Source organism: Primulina eburnea, chromosome 1 (genome assembly GCF_022965805.1).
Source record: "Primulina eburnea isolate SZY01 chromosome 1, ASM2296580v1, whole genome shotgun sequence".
Classification (NCBI taxonomy): Eukaryota; Viridiplantae; Streptophyta; class Magnoliopsida; order Lamiales; family Gesneriaceae; genus Primulina; species Primulina eburnea.
The window spans coordinates 28517122-28534626 of NC_133101.1; the positions used below are offsets into that span (position 1 = coordinate 28517122).

Sequence of the window (17505 nt, forward strand, 5' to 3'; positions counted from 1 at the left end):
TGCTATTAGGTAGAAATTAAAATCAAATAAATATTTTTTATTTATTTTTATATATTATATAAATGATAATTATATAAATTGATTTTTATAAATCTCAATAAAATTATTAGTATCACCCGATTAACCTTAAAAATTGATATTTGACGTGACTTACAAAATCAAAGGCTCAATTATCATATTATATAATATATAAAATTAAGTAACAATAAATAAACCATGCAAGCACTATGGACGCATGAACAAATAAAAAATATGAAGTCAAGCAACAACTTTGAAATTATAAAGCTTATTATGATAAGGTTAATTTTGTCATTACAATCTAATATATAAATTTAATCACTCTTATTAAAATCATACCAAACTATTAAATATGATATCTTACATCTTATTTATCCTTAAACTTATCTTTATATTATATATCACATATTTATTCTATCATGTGTATCAAACTATGCCTAAAAATTTAGATTGAATACACCCCTAAATGTTGAGTTCCACTCCGTGAGATCCCCTCGTTCATTATTTTAGAATTATTGATGGGCTAAAAAAGCCCGACGACAGCAAAGCAGCCTGGCCCTAAAATAGGACCCGAAACCCGTCCCCACAACATTCCCCCAGCGCCGCCGTCTGTCACTCCCTTGTACATAAAGCAAACAAAAATCCCTCGCCTTCCTCCTCCTAGGGTTCCGCATTTTCTATCTCCAGCCTCTTCTCATCCCTTTCACGTAGAGATAACGAAGTGATTGTGCAAATGGCGCAGTCGCTGGAACTTCTGCTTATTCAATTCTTGATGCCGGACAACGATGCGCGGCGCCAGGCGGAGGATCAGATTAAGCGGCTTTCCAAGGATCCGCAGGTGGTTCCAGCACTTGTCCACCACCTCCGCACCGCTAAGACCCCCAACGTCCGCCAGCTTGCTGCCGTTCTCCTCCGCAAGAAGATTACCGGGCATTGGAGCAAGCTCTCTACGCAGCTCCGCCTGGTGGTCAAGCAGTCACTAATTGAAAGCATCACCATGGAACATAGGTTTGTAAATTATACAGCTTGTTTTTTTTTTTTTTTTGAACTATTCTTTCCATTGTTTTGTTGAAGATAATTATGCTGATCACACTTCAATTAGGCGCGTGTTTGTTTGTGACACATAATTCTTTATTTTTAATGATTGTAAGATGATAGGCATGATTTTGGCAGAGTGCTAAATTGGAATTGATTTGTATGATTTTTCTTTATAATATTGATTCAACGTCCTGGGTTTTGATCTGTCAAGACACACTGGACGTGTTTTGTACTCTGAATTGTGCATGATTTTGCTGAAGTATGAATCTTTTTTATTTGTTTTTTCGAAAATGATGTAACCTACTTTTCTCTTATGTTTTTTCTGGTCATATTTTGTTATTTCTATACCACATTCTTCCTGAGTCCTGAGGTAGGCCCTGTTTGATTTTTTTGCCAATAAGGTTTGTTCCCCCTTTTGATTTTGATAGGCATGAAAAGGTTGGTTTTTTATCTGAGCATGGTGCCCTCAGCAGAGTCCCCTTTAATTTTGGTGTTGCAAGTGAACAACAAAATCCTTATTCAGTTATTTGATACCCTTTTTGTTCATATTTGCATATCCAAATTTACATAACACATTGAGAGGATAATCATGCTAAATTCCTTCCTCTGTCAAATTTAGAGGGATTTGTTGTCTTCCACTAATCGAATTGTGCTTCACGTTACTATATATTTGTTCTATTGAACATCATTTGCAGATTCTGATGATCAGATGATTGTTTGTGTCTATGGTTTTGCAGTGCACCAGTGAGGCGAGCTAGTGCAAACGTAGTGAGTATCATAGCGAAGTATGCAGTCCCATCTGGAGAATGGCCAGATTTGTTGCCATTTCTATTCCAATGCAGTCAGAGTGCTCAGGAAGAGCACAGAGAAGTACGTTTTCACTCTCCATTCCTTCTTCATATTTCCTTAATTTTTTTTTGTGCTACTATCAGCAATTTGCATAAGCTTTAAGTGGTGGCACAGTTGACTGTCCAAGAGTTTTGAGACTTGTGTATTAGAGCCACCTTTTCTAAGAAGTGTACTTTATCAGTTTATCTTGAAAGATGTTCCTAATATCCTATGGTGGATGCCCTTAGGAGGAGTTCAGCCTAACCCACTGTGCTACGTAGTAGTTCTAAACTGCTATGAAGTGTGACCCGTGTCCATGCACTAGCTCGTAGCTATTTTAGGCTCTAGAATGCAAGAGACATCGGGCCTGATCTAATATTGTTGAGTTACCGAACAAATAGGAAATTAGATCCTTATTTCATCCTTTTGCGGTATATGATATGATGATCAGTCACGAAATCACAAACTATCACAAGTTATTCATCTCAGTGGTGTTACCAGCGAATAAGGAGCCTCAGTAAATGAGCTGATATTTTTGGAAATGAAATTGAGTGGTGTCTTCGGTTGGTAAAAGAGAAATAATTGATTGTTTAATCCATAAATATGATTAAGATACAGGGATTCCAGATATTTTACGTTTTGCTGAGACGTGGACCCTAAAATTAGTTATTCGCATATGTTACTGGGAGAAGTGGTCGTCTTTTCTAAAATGTTAAATCATGTTTCCATGGAAGACTCTAACAAGAGTGTATTTTTCGTAGAGATTTACTGACTTTTTTAAATAACAGACGTAGGTGTAATTGATAGATTTTTGTTAATTTGTGTAGAATTTCACAGAGATGTAAAAGATTTTCATATACTCTTGTTGATTTACTTTGGTGGATTTTTACGGACATTTTTAAACTTTTCATAAATTTCAATGGAATTTGTACGTAAAAAAAAAAATAAGTACATTAAGATATATTTAATTAATATAATTTTATAAAGTTTTTATATGTTTATTCCATATAATTATCCTTATATGTATATGTATGTATGTGTGTGTGTGTGTGTGTTTGTGTTGATGTGTGTATCTTCGTAATCGTAAATTTTAAAAAGATATTAACGTTGTAATTAAATTAATGCAGAACATATATATATATATATATATATATATATATATATATATATATATATAAATAATAAATATTATCTGTTCAGTAAGTGAAAAAATAATTAAATTTAATTATTAAAAATAATTTATTATTACTTTCGATTTTTGGAGGATAAAATTTTATTAAAAATTTATGATTTTCCTATATATAGCACCTAATAGAATTACAAAATTAGAAGTTATAAAATAAAGTGAATAATATTTAATATATTTTAAAAAACAAGTTCTTTTTATCAATTGTATCATAAAATATTTTAATTTTCTTTTGAAATTTTTTTTGGCAATGTTTGTTTTTTTTACCATTTTTGTGACATGATTGCTCCACTATTTAAAAATTAAACGATGTTGTAGCTTTTTGGGCTATAATTTAATATTATAATTAATACTATAAATTATATGTTAAAATAACAAAATCAAATCCAATTTTCCAATTGCCAAAGTTCAGAAAACTTAAAATCTATGACTTTTTAAATATTTTTTTGATTTCAAATTGCAAAAGTTAGTTAATCAATAATTTAGAAAATAATTCTCTACCTAAATCTGCTAAAAACGAAAAAAATGGTAGATGAAAGAAAGATTTATATATTGAAACATGATTTGAAGGGGGAAGAGAGATGTGTATAAACATGATCAATGGAGGAAGTGATAAGAGACGGAGAGAAATGATTAATTAGAAGTCGATCCAAATCTTTGTGTTCAATAAAATATAATTTTGACATTTTATTATTGTACTTTATGCTTTTATATTTGTACGTTAATGACATTCATGGAATCATAAAAGTTAATTGAAAATTTGAATATCTCTAGCATTGTTGTGAAAAGCAAGCGCCTGGCTGCGACTAGGCGACAGGCGCAGCCAGGCGCACCTCTTGCGCCTGGGTTAAGACCCAGGCGCAAGACATTAAACAAGCGCGCGCCTGAGGAGCGCCTCGGCCCAGGCGTGCCGCTGCAGAAAGGCGAGCGCTTTTGCGCATTGGTATTACACGATGCGATTCACAATTTATAACTCAAGCCCGATAAAATTTAAAGCCCAATAACAAACAAAAGCCCTTTTTAATGTTTTAAAAAAGCCCTACAATCTGTATGTACGTTCTTTTTCTTACCGTTCCTTGAAATTCTTTCTGGAGTAGCGCAGCGGCCTTTCTCTACATAGTTCTGGTTCTGTTCGTCTCTCTCTTTTCTAGTGTTCTTCATCTTCTGTGCTAGTTTGTTTCTACAAAAACTGTGAGTATTTAAGAGTTGATGGTTTTGTGCCTAGTGGATTACAATATAGGATTTATTGTATATGGATCAATGATCATCTGTCTGTGCTAGCCCTACAATCTGCATGGCTTTGCTTGATGTCTTACTGTTGTTGTGGCCTGTGATTATCTGTCTGTGCTAGCCCTACATTATGTGCTAATGATTTTTTATTTATATTATTTTTTTATCTTTTCAAAGTATTTAATTTAAATCGTATAAAATATTTTATATATGTTGAATTTTAAAATTTATGTCAAATGCGCTTTACTTCGATAAAGCGTGCGCCTCGCCTTGCGCCTTACGCCTCAGGTCCCAAGACACCTTTGCGCTTTAGTGCGCCTTGCGCCCCAAATAACTATGATCTCTAGACTTGTATAAATATTTTATAATTAAAGGTTGAATATCACATGAATTTTTAAAACTTCACGAATGTGTATTTTGGATACCACTAGATTTACATAGAGTTTATAAAAATCTATAACGAATACATGGATTTTTAAACTCCACAAAACTCTTTAAAAGTCATAAATTTTCCCACATTGAATACGCCGCTCCTAAGCGAAAGAGGGACTATCTCTTTTGTATATGGGCTTAATCTTTCCAATTCGAGTTTTTCTATATGTGCATGTGTGTATGTATATATATATATATTTAATAGATGGATATGCATGTTGAGTATAAAAGGCTAAATAATGGCTTTTTGATGATTCAAGGTGGCGTTGATACTTTTCAGCTCCTTGACAGAAACAATTGGGAATTCGTTTCGACCGTACTTTACAGATCTACAGGCTCTGCTACTAAAATGCCTACAAGATGAGACCAGCAATCGTGTTAGAGTTGCTGCTCTCAAGTAAAGATTTGATTGAATAATTGTTTGATGGTTGTACTTTTGTCTAGATATATGAGCGTCATCATTAAACATGGTGCATTTTGTTGTATCAGGGCCGTTGGTTCTTTTATGGAGTTCACTCATGATGAGACAGAAGTGGTGAGTGATTTTATTCTCTACATCTACCTCTTACAGATTCACTCTTATAGTATAATTGAATTCTAGATGTAACACATTACTGCATTTAAAATTCTCTTGCGAATGATGGTTATGTTTCAGTGATGATCTCATCTCAGTCTTGCCATAATTGTGATTTCTTACCCTCTTGAAAATGAAAATGGATCATCTGCATTATTAAGCTGAGTCGATAGGCTGGTCTGTCCTTTCTAACGCACCCCTTCATTGTAGCATTCTATGACTAATGCTCCTACGGCCTACCTGCAGGTCAAGTTTCGAGAGTTTATTCCCAGCATTTTGAATGTGTCAAGGCAATGCCTTGCTTCTGGTGAAGAGGATGTTGCTGTACTTGCTTTTGAGATTTTTGACGAGCTAATCGAGTCTCCAGCTCCTTTTCTTGGAGATTCTATCAAAGCTATTGTTCAATTTTCTCTTGAAGTTTGTGCAAGTTCTAATCTGGAATCTAACACTCGCCATCAGGTTAGCAGTGTGAAGTACCATATTTTTTTCCTAATTTCTCAGAATTCCACTATTTTGTGGTAATTTTGAATTATAAAAAATGAATTGGTTATTTTTCTGATCCATGCTTTAATTACATTTTGTTTTTCTCCTTTTCCCTTGTGTTAGGCTATTCAAATAATTTCATGGCTTGCAAAATATAAGTCCAATTCCCTAAAAAAGTACAAGCAGGTTGGACCAATCCTGCAAATTATGTGTCCGTTACTTGCAGAATCCACTAACGAAGAAGATGATGATCTAGCACCAGACCGAGCTGCTGCAGAAGTTATTGATACCATGGCTATAAATCTTCCAAAGCAAGTATTTTCACCTGTTTTTGAGTTTGCTTCTTTAAGCAGTCAGAATGCCAATCCAAAGTTTAGGGAAGCTTCAGTTACCGCTTTAGGCGTTGTATCAGAAGGTTGTTTAGAGTTGATGAAAACCAAATTGGAGCCTGTACTTCATGTTATCTTGGGAGCACTTAGGGATCCCGAGCAAATGGTACGAGGGGCTGCATCCTTTGCACTTGGTCAATTTGCTGAGCATCTGCAGCCTGAGATAGTATCGCATTATGCAACCGTTCTTCCTTCTATATTGAATGCCCTAGAGGATGCATCTGATGAAGTAAAGGTGACCATTTGATGCCACCTGTATTACAACTATATTACATTGTAGATTTGCCTAACCTGGCAACTTTTCACTTTTTATGTGTCAGGAGAAGTCATATTATGCACTGGCAGCATTTTGTGAGAACATGGGTGATGAAATTCTTCCTTTTCTGGATCCTTTGATGGGAAAATTACTTGCTGCTCTCCAAAGTAGTCCTCGTAATTTGCAGGAGACTTGCATGGTATGATTTCAAGGCATTTTCATGAGTAATATTACGCTTCAAATTAATTTGGTATTCTCAATTTTAAAATCCTTTGTATGTCACTGTAGTCCGCAATTGGTTCAGTTGCAACTGCTGCAGAACAAGCTTTTGTTCCATATGCTGAAAGGGTTCTTGAGTTGATGAAAATTTTCATGGTGCTTGCGAATGATGAGGACCTCCGATCGCGAGCAAGGGCTACTGAGTTAGTTGGAATAGTTGCAATGTCTGTTGGGAAGGCTAGGATGGAACCAATATTGCCCCCCTTCATTGAAGCTGCTATATCTGTATGTACTTTGTTGCTTCACAATGTGCAGAAATGAACATTTTGAGACATTTGATTTAGGGTTTATTTGTCCAGGGTTTTGGGTTAGAGTTCAGTGAGCTTCGGGAGTACACCCATGGGTTTTTCAGCAATGTGGCTGAACTCTTAGGTGATTCATTTGCTCAGGTATTCCATCTTGTGATAATCTTACTGTTATATGCGTATAATAAACATGACATAAAATAATATCCTATATGCCTATTTGTACAGTACCTTCCTCATGTAGTTCCTCTGGCATTTTCCTCTTGCAACCTTGATGATGGCTCTGCTGTGGATGTTGATGATTCTGACGAGGATGAAAATGTCAGCGGATTTGGCGGTGTATCATCTGATGACGAAGCACATGATGAACCGAGAGTTCGTAATATCAGTGTGAGAACTGGTGTTTTGGATGAAAAAGCAGCTGCTACTCAAGCTCTTGGCTTATTTGCTCTGCATACAAAGATTTTCTACGTGCCGTATCCTTGATTATGTATTTTATAAAGATGCGAACTTTTCCAGATTCAATATTGAAACATGTTTATGATATCTGGATACCTTAATTTGTATTTAAGGTACATAGAGGAGACCCTGAAGATTTTGGTTAGACACTCTACTTATTTTCACGAGGATGTTCGGCTTCAGGCGATAACCTCATTGAAATGTGAGTCACGATGCCTGAGATGTACGTCCGTTATCATCTGGCTTGTTACACTTCAGTGATTGGATCTAAACATTCTCGTGCTTGGCGCATTTATCCGAAGACAATTCCCGACAAGCTTATTTTATGTAATTGTTGACATTCTAAAGAATTCACATGTGTGCGTTGCCTAGTATTTCGAGGCTCAAAACCAAGTCTCACCTTGTGCATCTACTGTGAAAGATAATACTGCTTTCTGATATTTATGTTGTATATAAATTAACATTAAAATACCAAAATTAAATGCATATTTGTTGAGATGCCCAGTTTTCTTGTAGACTGCGAGAAGATTATATGCCTGCTGGCTTTGATGGCTTTCTCTAGATTGCGGTAGACAGTTGGGATAGATTGTGGTTCTCCGTTTATTTGTTCATTGGCTTGTCTGAACTCGAAATGCATTGTTGCATTTTAGATATGTTCCTGACCTAATCCTCTTGGGATTATAGTTAGCTGTCAACTTAGTTTCTATACTGGTGGTCTATTGTGATATTTTTTATCTGTCCATTATCTACTTATATTGGATCTCAGGTCTTACTTTTGGATTTAAAATTATGATGACAGATATTTTGACAGTCATTCAAGCAGTATCCCAGAATCATAATGTAAGTGTAGAATGACCGCACCTTTAATAAATATCTGTTTATTATCTATGTGTGGAATTGAATTGTTTATGATGAAAGAGCTCTGTGCGTTCTGGTTCCAATTGTGGGTAGCTTGTGATTTACCATCTGATAAAACTATTGCTTTTTTGCTTACTATTTCTTATTCTTGTACAGTTTTTTGAATTTGTCGAAATATCTTTTATATTTTATGTTTTAGTGGTTCCTTTATTTATTGTCGATTTATTTTGGGCAAATCTTTATCATGATGAATTATGTTTTTTTTTTTGCAGGAAGGAATCACTAAGACAAAAGAGGTTCTTGGTGAGTGTCTCATAACTGTTGCAACTTCAGGATTTTTCTATGCTAATCTCATTTATATGTTGTCCATGGTTTCTTGGTGGACAGATACTATAATGGACATCTATGTGAAAGCAATGACGGAAGATGATGACAAGGAAGTTGTTGCTCAAGCCTGTATGTGCATTGCCGACATCATTAATGATTTTGGGTACTTGGCTGTCGAGCCTTGTAAGTTGTGAAACTTGATTGTCTGTTATGTCTTGTTGAACGTTTGGTCATAAAAAATTAATATGCTTCCTTCCTTTTTCAAAATTAATATGCTTCCTTCCTTTTTCTATGTTCCAAATAAAGACATGCCTTCACTTGTTGAAGCTACTTTGGTATTACTCCGTGAGGAATCTACATGTCAGCAGATTGAATCGGACGGTGAGATTGAGGAGGATGCTGAACATGACGAAGTGCTCATGGATGCAGTTTCTGACCTCCTCCCTGCCTTTGCAAAGGCAATGGGTGCTCAATTTTCTCCAATTTTTTCGCAGCTGTTTGAACCTTTGATGAAGTTTGCGGTTAGTGGTCAGCATTTGTAAATCATTTAACTCCGATTACTTCTTTTTTATTGTTGCATTCTTTATGGCTTTGTTAATTACTATTACAGAAAGCATCACGCTCACCACAAGATAGGACTATGGTTGTTGCAAGCCTTGCAGAAGTTGCGCAGCATATGGGTGCTCCAATTTCTAGCTATGTTGATGTAAACTTTATTAATTAAATCACAAACAACTTTAATTTCTTTTTGAGGGAAATCAATTTATGGAGACCATTACTATCTTTTAGGTTGTGATGCATCTTGTACTCAAAGAACTAGGATCAGCTGATGCGACAAATCGGAGGAATTCAGCATTTTGTGTGGGCGAGCTGTGCAAAAACGGTGGTCACTCTGCCTTGAAGTATCCTTCTACATGCTGGAGTCTCATTCAGTAATAAATTACTGTCACCATATATGCATACACCGCGGTATTGGAACTGTTGACACTCAGAGAACAATTACTAAGAATATATCGTAACATGTCTGTTGAAACTTTACAGTGTGGTTGTGGATTAAATTTTCAAAACCTTCCTCCACAGTGATTTATTCTCTCATATTTATGCTGCCTTTTTCCCAGTCCATCAGTGATTAATATTGGATTTGTACCATTCATTAAGTTCATGTTCAACGCAACCGTCTCTTTTCCTTCTGACCTTCTGCTGTGTCTGTGTGTGAGATAGAATATCTTTTTGCTATCTCTGTCCTCCTTAAATGCACAAAAGATATTACGCTGATGTTTTAAGTCGCCTTCACCCCCTGTTTGGAGAGTCCGAGCCAGATAATGCGGTGAGGGACAATGCTGCGGGTGCAGTGGCAAGGATGATAATGTCTCACCCCGAGTCGATTCCACTCAACCAGGTTGGTTTTTCCCCTTTTCAATTTTGAATTCCTATTTTTATAATGTGTCCTATATTGACTCATTTCGTGTGTCAGGTCCTTCCTGTTTTCTTGCAAGTGCTTCCATTGAAAGAGGATCATGAAGAATCTCTGACTGTCTATGGCTGTATCTGCAATCTTGTTTTATCATCTAATACTCAGGTATTAAAATCATTTTGGGCCAATTCTGTGCATACCTTGTATTTATTTTACAATTAATTATTTTTATGCTGTACCATGTCCATCTCCAACTCTCAGGGATATTTGTTTTTCTTCATTCGTAGATACTGTCTTTCGTTCCACAGCTAGTTAATTTATTTGCTGAAGTTGCTGTCTCTCCGGATGAAACTCCGGAAGTTAAGGTTTACATAGGCAGGGCGTTCTCTCACCTTATATCCATTTATGGTCATCAAATGCAACCTCTTTTGGGCAATCTTTCACCGACCCAGGCTAATGCTCTAGCAGCAATTACGCCTAAGAGCTGATATTGAAACAACACGTCTGGTGTATTTTTACTGCTCTTAGAGAGAGCTACAATCTTGGACCAATTTTTTTATGCTGTAAATTCTTGGAAAGAGATTCAAATTCCGATATACTCCCAGTGAGGTATGAAACTAACTAATTGGAAAAAAATATATTTGAATTACATTATATGGAAATACACGAACTGGTTTATGTGCTTTGTGTGCGTGTATTGTTATTGATCTGTTATTTTAACAGGGTTCAGCATCAAACTAGTCTGGGTTTGGCTAGTGTTTACTGTGAATACCAACACATTATAACAAAGCTTTAGCCTCATGATAATTTTAAATTCCCGTTTTCCCTAATGATGAGAATCTGTCTTTAACAGTTGCACTGTAATTAATTATCATGGTTGTTTATATGACAAATTGTTGTTGGCAACTATAATTGCTCTTGCGATAAAAAAGTATTGGTAGGGATTCTAAATAGTTTTAAATGACTTGAGTCGACCACTACTAATAGCTAAAGGTTTGGATTAAGCGAATTGCTCTTATAGAGTCAAGATGATGTATTAAATGAGTCGAACCGCTACTAATAGCTAAAGATTTGGATTAAGCGAATTGTTCTTATAGAGTCAAGATAATGTATTAAATTTCTGTGAGTAGCTAGTTGGTGCAATTATTGAGTTCCAGTTATTGCCTCTGGCAACCTAACGGTCGAAATGTGGTGCATTGTTTGCTCTACAGTTGATAAAATTTGTTTTTCACTATTGCCAGTAGTTATTGCTTCGATGACGTGATAAATGATCGATAGTAGGATTACAGTTCTCGACAAATTACAAAGTTTGCTCAACTGTAAAGGTCTTGACGTTACTAGTTGCATGCACAATCTTGTTCCACATTTGCCCTCTGTATTAATCTGCATTTCTCTCGCGTCTCCTCATACTTATTTTCTCATGAATGGGGATTTCAATTGTTATTAGGAGTTGATCCCTCCTAGCATTGATCCCTCCCAGCATTGATCCCAGCACTGATCCCAACTGACTAAAACCTGCCTATGCTTATGTGAAATTTGTACAACGCTTAATTCTATCATATTTTGCAGGTTTTCGTTATTCCTTTTGCAGTTTCCGGATTGGGGATGTTGCATTTTCTCAAATTTTGCTGTGTATTCTTCGTCCAATTCTTTTGATTTTTTTCCTGATTTAAGTTAGTTATGCTCATTTTGGTTTTTCCGAAAGTGATCCCAAAATAGCTAAAGAAATCGTGATTTTACCAAATACGTGTGTTTATTAATGCAGAATGAGGCGTGCCTAATTTTTTTTTTGTTTTTTGGCTTGTGATAATATTGTATTGAACCTTACACTTGATGGACATAAGAAATCCATTTATACATTAGTCCATTAATTGTGCCAAAGAGGTTGTAGATGTACTCTTCCATTCCCATTGCTACATTTTATACCATTGTTATATTTGTCCAGTTCTCACCATCTATATATTATGTTAGGACGTGTTTGGATTCAAGTATTTGTGTAACATCCGAAAAAATCAGTCAACGTAGACCGCATGCATGGAAAATATTAAATCTCTAAAATATTTTAATTAAAAGATTTTGGATGCGTGAATCATACATTTTGAGTAAATAAATTTTTAATTGTGTAATTTGTTTGATTGCATGGTCTAATGATTTTCAGACGAATGTTGTTTGTTGGCCGGAACAGAGGACCGGAGACGATCGAGGTGTTAAAGATTTAAAAGTTAAATTTTTATTTTTAGTTAAGAAATATTTATTTTAATTATTTTAAGAATTATTGCGTTTTTAAGGTCAAGTTTAAATTAATTAGTGGGAGCAAGTAATTTTATATATTTTATAAAGGATTTTTTTTAAATAGATGTTTTTAAATATTTTAATTTGAGACATAATGATTTATTAATCTTAATAAGTCTAATTAATTATTTAAAACTTAGGGTTAATAAGACCCATTAATCAAGTGATTAAGAAGTCTTTATGTTTTTTTTATATAAATAATACCTAAACACCTACGCACACACCCCCAAGAAACACACATACAATTACGTAAAAGCCAAAGTGAAGAGGAGACACGGCCGAGACTTGGAGCTCTTGGGGCAAGGAAGTTTTGAATTTTTTTCTCCTATGTTCTTCGTTTTTCCTTCCAACAACGATTGCTCATTTCCCTTACATCCCAAGGTGGGTTTTTGGTGAGGTTTTTGACAATAAAAAGGGTAGAAAAAAAATAGAAATCGTCTTCCGTTCGTCACCGACTTTTACCGCTTCGGTATTCGTATTTCAATCGTTTTAAACGCAAAGACATGTTTCTAAACCTTCTTTTTACACTATTCAAATCATATTATGTGTGTTTCATCATGTTTGCATGAAAAATATGAAATCCTCCTTTTATTTGGCATAACATGAACAAAACTTGAGTTTTTGTGTTTCTAAATTCATGGTTATGATGCACAAAGGGGCTGCCATGGTAGGGCTATGGGAAGTGAAATTTTTCCACATGTTTAAGGGTCCTTAGGTGTATGTTTAAGGGTTGGACATGATAGGGTGTCATGATGAGCGAAAAATAGGGTTTTCATGGTATTAGGGGTTCAAACTTGGCTTCCTAGGAGGGCACGACTCTTAGCTGCTGTAGGGACATGTTCAAGGGTCCTAAGAGAGGCTAGTCAAGGTCCTAGATGGATCAAGGGGCTGCTGGTAAAAGTGTAGGCTAGAGTCGAGAGCTTAGGGATGCGCAGGTCTTGTAAATGATGGGTTGAGGGCTATGGCGTGGTAGCTGCTGTAGGCTCGTTTGAGTGGGGTATCTAGGGGTGTTCTAGGTCCTAAGATGGTCAGCTAGGGTTAGTTGGGTCGGCTATGGGCTAGGGTCGAAGGAATCAACGGTTTGTGCAAGCTAGAGTTTTCGAAAGTAAACATAATTTTCCGGCATGGTTCTAGGCTTGTTTAAGGGTTTTAATTGGTTTCATATGGGATGAAAACAGTTAATTAGTTATTAATAAACTATGGTTCAAGTTTGGTTAAGTTTTAAGTGAATTCGAGTTAAAATCGGGACGTACGATTAAGTTTTAAAACAAATACGGAAATTAGTTGAGGAGCTTAATTTTACGTCTAAGAAATTTTTATGGGTGTATTTTATGGTGTCATGTTATGTTTACGGATGAAAAGTTTATGTTTAAAATTTGGGAATAAAATATTAAGTTTTGAATTTATTCGGGGTAAAATCGCTTCATTTTTTAGTCTTAAAATATTAAATCGAAAGGCTCGGGTTTACGTCTAAGAAAAATATTAGAGGACAAATTTGAGCTTATATGATGATTTGGGATAGGCTCGAGTCAATAAAAGTAAGAAAAAGTCAAAATCGAGAATTTTAGGGTCCAAGGATAAAATGGTCATTTTGCGTCCAGGGTAGTACGAAAGGCTTGGCAGTGAATCTAAGAATCATAATATATGCTAAATTATATTTTAAAATTTCTATGATGATTTATGATAAAGCTGTAAAATTTTCACTGTTAAAATGATATTTTTCAAATGTGTGAATGATACAAGATTTTATGATTAAAAAGAAAAAAAATTGAAGGATGTGAATTGACTGTGACAAAAAAAACATTGTTGAACATTTCATGTTCGCAATCTTGATTTCGATGTTAACAAAACTTGTTGTTGTGTTTCTAACATATTTACCCAAGTGTGAAGTTATTAAAACAAGAAGCTAGCTGAAACTGAATTATGCACAAACTGAATTTCTGGCGAGCTTCAGTATTTTGATGATATATCTGAACTGGATGATTCAAATGACAATCAGCCAACTTGGCTGATCTGAAAACTCAATTTCGAACAAGTTGTATATCACGTATGTTGGGCAAATTCGGATGTTATCAAGGTCTAACTGATCGCTGAATCACCGAACTGATTGCACGAAAACAACAATCAGTTGGGTTTGAGCAGCTGCGGTATTTGGTCACATCTCTCAGCTCGGTTATTGAAATGAAGTGATTACTACTATGAGTTGGAAAGATAATACGATGATCTACAAATCATCTTCAGAAGTCAAAGTCTGAATCCAAGCTTAAGATGCTGAAAAATGACGATGAAACTACTGGTTTTGCACAAACTGAAATCATCTAGCTATTTCAGCACACCAGCTGAACTGAACTGAACTGAACCGAACCAGCTACTGACCAGCTGACCAACTGAACCGAACCAACAGCTGACCAACTAAAACTGAACAGACCAGCTGAAACTGAACTGAACTGAACCAGACCAGCTGAACTGAACTAGACCAGCTGAACCAGACAAGTTGGCCAGTTGGGTAAAATGTCCAGCAAGACGAATTTGACTGTTGCAATTTCAGAAACAGTACAGAAACTTTACAAACGGTCATATTCTTGTATCTAACGTATATATCATTGTTGGGGCCTATAAATACAACATCTTGAAGATCAAAAAAGATCTTTTGAAGAGGATCAAATAATGGGCAGTTAGCATGAAGAAATCAGCTAGTTGAGAGCACAAGCCCTTGTATGAGGATACATTTGAGATGTACACTGTAAAGGATAAATTACTCACACACAATCACTCACGCATATACAAGAGAGCTGAACTTCAAAGATTATTTGACTGAGTCTTGCACAAAGACAATAAACTTGTGCATGTAGTATTTGCATATGAGACATTAAACAATATGCTGATTGTGAGGGTGCTGCCTACAATCTTGAGTGCTAGGAGTTCAGTTAGGCAGTAGTGTAAGTCCTAGCTGAATGGGTTTGTACAAAGAGTTGTATAAATCAAAGTCTTCTAGTAAATCCTTCCCAAGGGAAAGAAGGGGTGACATAGGAGCATTTGAAGTCTCCGAACATCCATAAACAAATTTGTGTCTATTTGTTTATTGCATTACTGTTCATTTCCACTATTTTTAAAGGAGCATTGTTGAAGCATTTTACGTGTTCTTCAAATACAAAATTATTGCATACAAAGTGTTTGATAAAATGCTTCAACCATTCAACTGCATTATTTTAATGCTTACAAATATTTAATGTTCTACGAAGGATTATTTGAGCTTCGCTTGGTTGAAAACAAACTCGATTAATCTCGGTGTCATTTCAGAATCGACTATATGTTCAACATTACCCCCCTAATCGATCCTGTCGATATATGATTTGGGAGTGAGGGAAGCCCCGGGGCCAAGATCGTATTTATTTTACGTCTGCCTAGTGCCGTCTCAAGCGTATGAGCTAAGACTGATCGGATATAGATCGTCTTTCAAAGATCAACTACCTAAAACAATAATGATGGAATGTTTTATGTTTTAATAATATACGATTACAATATTTTACCCTATCTTAATTTACTAAAAAGATTTATTTAAAAGTTGCATGTGCATGTATATGTATTATTTGTTATGTATGGTTTAGAACCGTGCTGGAGTCATTAGAGTCATTAGGTTTGCCTAGAGAAAGCTTCTTTGCTCCTCTTCATCATTTGTTCTTGTCATTCTTATAAAAGTTATAATGGTGAGTGTTTCAAGTTGGGTCGATCGATTTTCAAAGATATATATAACTTACTCTTTAAAGCATCTCTTTAACAAACTTTCAAAACTTATTACTTTGACTTATCATATAACAGAACCGAATCAAATGTGAGACAGATTATCAGACGATTCAGAGCAATTCAGAACAAACACAACACTGTTACTCATCTCATTTGTATTGTCAAATTGTCTCCAATATGTTAGTTGTTGTCACTTTGATTGTTGCACTCCCAAGAGCAGGTTGTCCACAAGTAGTATAATTCGGTGAGTCTGATATCGTATCCACAGGGAAGCTAAGGTAATTACAAGTCCACTACAATGTCTTTTTGTTTTATTTTTGTTTTTGTTTCTTTTTAATTTAATTGTTTGAATCTTTAATGTGTAAATTTTAATTGTTCAAATTTTAATTTAAGTAGTTGAGATTAAAGGATCCACTCTTGGTATTTTAATAAAGTTAACATTAACGAACATTATTGAAATCCACTTAATAAAATGGTTCCAATATATTAAATAATCATATTTATATTATGTTATATATTGTTATCTTATAATTATATAATATATACCAAAACTTATAAATGTTGAAACACTAAATCAAGGTTCCCACTTTAAATGGTTGGTAAAACCAAACTAACATTTAAATGGTACCAAGAAATTAATATTATGATATATTTATATATAGTAAATCAAGGTTCCCACTTTAAATGGTTGGTAAAACCAAACAAACATTTAAATAGTTCCAAGAATTTAATATTATAATATATTCATATATAATAAATCAAGGCATCCACTTTAAATGGTTGGTAATATCAAACAAACATTTAAATGGTTCCAAGAATTTAGTGTAACATATAGCAACAATAAATCAAAACTCCCACTTATAAGTAGGGTATAAAAATGCTTAAAGAAATAAATATAACATAAACAATAAATAATGATTAAATAATATAAAACATAGATTCTTACCTTTTAATAACCTTATTATCATGCCAAGAGTTTCACCTTATCATCTCAACTTTAGGAAGTTAGCTATTCATTATTCAAAGTGTAAAACTTTGAAAATGAAATTAACATGCTAATTGTATTTAAATGAAGAAATAAAGAAAAAATATAGAGAGAAATATTATGAACTCAAAGGTTTGTTCATAGAATGAGGGATATCTCAATACATTACAATGCACCTCTATTTATAGCCAAATTTGGGGAGACAACCATAAATAAAATATTATTTTTTTACACATAAGTCTTCATTGGTGTTCCAAGATATTATATTATATTACACATCACTTTTGAAAATCTTATTCTCCGAATTTGCTTCTTCACATAAAAAAAAACATGTGAATAATTGAGTTGTCTAGTTGTGATATTTTTTTCAAACCATTTGACCAAGTAATTTGAGAGATATGATCAAAATACTAGAGTATGGTAAAACTGTCACTCCTTTGGTAACTTTATTTGTTGCTTAATTTGATC

At 34.7% G+C, this 17505-nt stretch overlaps 1 protein-coding gene across 2 annotated transcripts; it reads left to right on the top strand.

Moving 5' to 3' along the window:
- Nucleotides 1-523: 523 nt before the first annotated feature.
- On the top strand, nucleotides 524-11960 carry LOC140829658 (uncharacterized). Of its 2 annotated transcripts, none has more exons than XM_073192965.1 (21): nucleotides 524-1026; nucleotides 1794-1926; nucleotides 4993-5129; nucleotides 5222-5267; nucleotides 5553-5765; nucleotides 5913-6413; nucleotides 6499-6633; nucleotides 6723-6938; nucleotides 7013-7102; nucleotides 7187-7434; nucleotides 7531-7619; nucleotides 8217-8257; nucleotides 8548-8578; nucleotides 8663-8785; nucleotides 8909-9123; nucleotides 9213-9308; nucleotides 9392-9504; nucleotides 9866-10001; nucleotides 10077-10181; nucleotides 10304-10625; nucleotides 11586-11960. In XM_073192965.1, exons 1-20 carry the CDS (start codon nucleotides 752-754, stop codon nucleotides 10502-10504), a joined length of 3144 nt encoding a protein of 1047 aa, XP_073049066.1. In that variant the 5' UTR covers nucleotides 524-751; the 3' UTR covers nucleotides 10505-10625; nucleotides 11586-11960. The 2 variants fall into 2 exon arrangements, with proteins under 2 accessions (XP_073049066.1, XP_073049074.1); XM_073192973.1 differs by lacking the exon at nucleotides 11586-11960 and adding an exon at nucleotides 10740-11572.
- Nucleotides 11961-17505: the final 5545 nt, after the last annotated feature.

Bases quoted from the DNA above. Each gene is read 5' to 3' on its own strand.
- LOC140829658 (XM_073192965.1), top strand. From the start codon at position 752: ATGGCGCAGTCGCTGGAACTTCTGCTTATTCAATTCTTGATGCCGGAC. The intron at 6,939-7,012 runs GTATGTACTTTG...TTATTTGTCCAG, and splicing joins TCATTGAAGCTGCTATATCT to GGTTTTGGGTTAGAGTTCAG. The intron at 10,002-10,076 runs GTTGGTTTTTCC...TTCGTGTGTCAG, and splicing joins AGTCGATTCCACTCAACCAG to GTCCTTCCTGTTTTCTTGCA.